Source organism: Lactuca serriola, chromosome 5 (genome assembly GCF_051521515.1).
Source record: "Lactuca serriola cultivar US96UC23 chromosome 5, Lser_US96UC23_V15, whole genome shotgun sequence".
In the NCBI taxonomy this organism is placed as follows: Eukaryota; Viridiplantae; Streptophyta; class Magnoliopsida; order Asterales; family Asteraceae; genus Lactuca; species Lactuca serriola.
This window is the reverse complement of record NC_136412.1, coordinates 171,328,312-171,333,184: the sequence shown is the minus strand read 5'-3', so window position 1 is coordinate 171,333,184 and position 4,873 is coordinate 171,328,312. Positions and strand designations below refer to the sequence as shown.

The 4,873-nt window shown below is 33.2% G+C and overlaps 1 protein-coding gene across 1 annotated transcript; it reads right to left on the bottom strand.

Annotated features, from left to right (window-relative positions):
- LOC145049942 (uncharacterized) lies at positions 1 to 3,325 on the bottom strand. The gene is made up of 4 exons (XM_078998276.1): positions 3,150 to 3,325; positions 669 to 754; positions 219 to 506; positions 1 to 80 (listed from the first exon to the last, which is right to left on the bottom strand). Exons 1-4 carry the CDS (start codon positions 3,323 to 3,325, stop codon positions 1 to 3), a joined length of 630 nt encoding a protein of 209 aa, XP_078854402.1.
- Between the last annotated feature and the right edge of the window lie 1,548 nt (positions 3,326 to 4,873).

Genomic DNA, 4,873 nt, shown 5'->3' with positions numbered 1-4,873 from the left:
TTATGGATCTGTTACGAATTTTTGCATGACTCCGAAGATACATTTCATATGGAGGAAGACGACTTCAGGAAATTTCAGGCCTAACAATATTAAAATTAACATCATTATCTGTATAATCAAATTGACGAATATATGAATCACGATCATCTTCCATAATCATATTGTGCATAATGACACAAGCTCTCATTATTTCTCTATTATTTCCTTGCACCACATACGCGATGGTCCACTAATAATAGCAAATCTTTCTTGTAATACGTCGAACGCTCTTTCAACATCTTTCATAGCCGCCTCTTGTTTCTTTGCAAATGGTGCATATTTCGGTCCTTGAGGTAATGGTATTGATTTTACAAAAGTAGCCCAATTAGGATAAATTCCATCTGTGAGGTAGTAACCTAAGTTGTAACTGTTACCATTCACTTGGAAGTTAATCTTTGTTGCTTTCCCTTTTAACACCTCATGAAAAATAGAAGAACGGTCTAACACATTGATGTCATTTAATGCACCTAGAAGACCAAAAAAACCATGTCATATCCACAAATCTTGTGACGTAACAACTTCTAACATTATTGTTGGACTTTTATGATCTCCTCTAGCATATTGCCCATGCCATGCAACTGGACAATTTTTCCATTCCCAATGCATACAATCAATACTACCTAACATACCTGGAAACCCTTGTTCATGTCCAAGATGAAGTAACCGTTGAAGGTCTTCAACAGTTGGTTTTCGCAAGTACTCATCCCCAAACACACTAATGATAGTTTTTACAAAAATTTTGACACATTTTATTGTGGTGGTTTTCGCAATACGTAGATATTCAACAGCGACATCTTCAGCTACACACAATAGACAACTAACTAAGCTAGTCTATGTTGGATTAAGGTGTCTAAGCTCATAATTAAATTTGTATAAACTTACGAATAGAAACAAAGTCCTTTTTGGATTACCCTCATAACCATAAATAGCTATAAATGATATTATGAGAGAGAGAGAGAGAGAATTTGTTAATATATTATGTGATTAATTTATTAATTGGAAAAAGATAATTGATATGTTAATTTATTATATGATTAATAAATTTATATGGTTAATAAATTAATAAGGAAATCATTAGAATTAATTAATTATTAATTAGAATTAATTAATTATTAATTAGAATTAATTAATTATTAATCAGAAGTTAACTTGAGATTAATTGAAAGTAATTAAAGGTGGAATTGTTGAGTTGTAATTGTTCAATAGTTGAACAAAATAAGACAATTCTAGAACCGTCTAAGGGTCGATGGTTTTGGAGGCTCTTCCAGGGTTTCCAGAAGCCTCATGGATGCAAATAAGGAAATGATTTGAATTAGGATTAATCTATTATTTAATTAATTTAAATCTAGTTTTGTCTGCAAATTACCTAAACTTTAAATAGGACCCCTTGGCTCATTATTTTCTTTAATGACATTGCTAAGAAGCATAGGAACACAATTTCTACCTCTCACATCGTCATTCTAGAGTTTTGGGTACAAACCATTAGAGGCACTAGAATTTTGGTGCTTGATTTCAAAGATTTTCAAAAGGGAATTTTGTTTGGGTATTTACTTTAATAATCAACATGTATGTTAACTCTAAATCTATGTTTATTTCGATTATTATAGAGTTCTTTTAGGGTTCTTGATGTTCATAGTTTATTGCTATCATTAAAGAAAACAAATATCCGATTAGCTTGTATGTAAACTTAAGAGTTAAGTTATTTTGCGCCTCATTCAAAGATTTATAACCTATAAAACCTATCAGTAGTATCAGAGCCTATATTCTTTTCTATTGATTGTGCATAATAGTTAATGGATCAAATTTAGGGTTTATAGAAATTAACCCTATAGCCTTGAAATTTCAACTTAGGTTTCTTGAAACCCTAGCCTCCACCCCTTATTTATAAAAATGCTAGAGTTCCCTTAAGGTTTTCTAGTTTCCTTAATCATTGTTTTAAAAGCCTTAAAATTTAAATAATTAGAATTGGATAACCCGAACCCTAATTTGAAAATTAGAAGGGTTTTGGATTAGGATTAAATTTGAATTATTTTATTAGTTGTTAATAGAAAATAATTATTTAATCCATTAATGATTTACATTAGTTTAATTAAAAGTTAATTAAAGGATAAAGATTAAATCATAAATGGTTTAAATTTAATTAAATTAAAAGTTTAATTTAGACAATTAAAAGTCAAAACCTTGTGTTTTGAAAGGTTTTAAAGTACACCTTATATATAATATTAAAAGTTAATTACTATATGTGTAAGAAAATTCAATCGAATCAATAGTAGGCCTCATTCACGAAGCTATACTCTAAGGGGGTATAAGGAAACGATCTATAAAATGATCATCATTTGGTGTCCACTCTCACCTACCGCTCCCTTGTATGGTGGAGGGTCGTTAGCCGAACGAGTTCGATAGGACATAACCTCATTAAAAGTATAATGATATAAAGTACTAGAACCTTAATTAAAATTCCACTCTATGTACTTTAAGGAAAATGTGAAATGTATGTTAATCCATGAAAACTCACATCATTCTTTATAAGTCGTTATAGGTCCCAAAACTCAGATCTTCTCAAGGTATCAATGCAATTGTTTGAGTTAATGTGGAATCTTAATCAAACAACTATGTGAAACAACCAAACAATCATATGAATCGATGAACACGTTTCAATGAATGCACACAATTATGTTAATCAATTGTCAGGTACATTCAATTACTCTTTTAACCGTGAATAGACTTTCAAAACTCTCAAAAACGCACTCTAACCTATAATAGCTATACATAGACCACATTTATACTACACCAATTAACCTAAAGCCCAAACATAACAAGCCCACTGAAAACACTAAGCCCATAACCGACAACCATATAAAACATATAAAACAAAGCATAAACCACAAAATATACCCCAAAAATCTCCCGCTTGGTTTATTGCTTTTAGTTCTCCTCAAGGCTTTTCCACGAGATGTACATCCGCCTAATCAAATGCCCCAGCCCACAACTTCCTTTCAATTATGGCAGCCACCATTCCGATGAAGGCTTTTGCAGGATCTTCAAACAATTCATTCTCAACAATTATTTGAAAGCTTAACAAAGTTCGGATATCACGTTCACAAAACTACAACAAGTCTTTGGGATCAACAATGCAATCCTGTTTCTTCTTTAGCTTGATCACCTCTGATGCAGTAGCATCACCATAAACCCAAAATTGCATTGAGTCCAAAGTGCCTTCTGGTAAACATTTAGGAAGCAGAATCCTTTTAGCTTGCTTTGTAGGCGACCACATAACATTCACCATGGTTTTATTTGATGGGAATTGAGCACTACATCAATCCTATGGTGTACATGCAAACCCTAAAGCTTTGGACCTAGTTTTTATAATGAACATGCAACAATCATCCAAAGCCGTAAACCCTAGATCTAGCATATGTATCTCGAAATTATCATGTAAAAATAGATCTAGATGAATACGTCTTATAGAATGGCTTGAATCTCGTATCCTTGGAACTTAGAGGCATAAATGTCACTTCTCTAATAGTTTACAAACACCATAAGGAAGAGGATGATATTAAAAGAGGAGAAGAGCACCAAAACCGTCCAAGATCTCTACAAGAAAGCTTAGCCACGTTTTTGGGATCCCTAGGGGTCTATTTATACTTGTGTGGGCTGCTAGGGTTTCAGGAGAAACCCTAATTCTCTGCTTAGGCCTTAAGCAACCCATGGAACCTTTTTCTAGAAGGACCTTGGACGAAAATTATATGGGCTTCCCTTAGATTTCGTCCAACGTCCTTGCCTTTAGGAATCCATAGCCCACAATCCAATTATCTTATAATTACAATATTAGTCCCCAAGTCTAATTGATCTCTTTTAGCCACATAATTAATTTCTTAATTAATTCTTATCCAATATTAATTAAAGTCTATAATTTCTCTATTAATATATTATTCATATAATATATTAATAAACCATAATTAACCTCTTTCTTCATAAATCATCATATCTAGTTGCTTTGATGAAGGCAACCCAAAAGGACCATGCACAACCGGGTCAAATACTTACCAAATATAGTTACGGGCTTAGACACTAATCCAACATTCTCCCACTTGGATTAGTCTAGTAACTATAAATGCAAGTATTATCCGATTAGCAATTGTAGCTCTCAAAGACGCTGTCGAACTTTGATCTTATCAGTAACCTGTCCTTTAGATAAAGGATCATATATTCCTTCATTCTAGATATCGTATGAACTGAGACATGTATTTTAATCATACTCTCTGTTCATGTGTTGTTTCCTGATTTTCTATTTATGACGATTGACAACAGACTACAATTGAACACATCAACTTAGTACCGGCTTGGCCAAGCGCTTAGGGTGTCATCACTAAATCATTGAGGGGCCCACATATATTGCTTTTATCCCTCTTTGGGTAAAAGGAATGGATAAACTTTGACTCGAATGCTCGCTTTTACCTACTCATCAAATCACACACAACAATCTGTTTTATAACACCAAGTTACTGGTGCGTTTACATCTTATCAATGCGCAACCGACTTGCAGAATACAACTCACACATCTCGGTTTCAAGAATATAAGATATTATCGTCTCACCAATCACTCATGATAAAATCCATGAAAGCGATCCAAATGAGCGTGGGTTTAATCCAATACTCTAATCTTATAGCAACACTCATGACCTCTGCAACAAACTTGTGTTATGTCTAAACGCTTTAGTCAATCTACAGACGGATTCATGACGATCTTATTTCATACCTACTTCTAAAGTATGAGCGACTGTGGAGGGTTTGAATAATCCTTTTATTCGGGAAGTCAAAATATGCAAAGTGA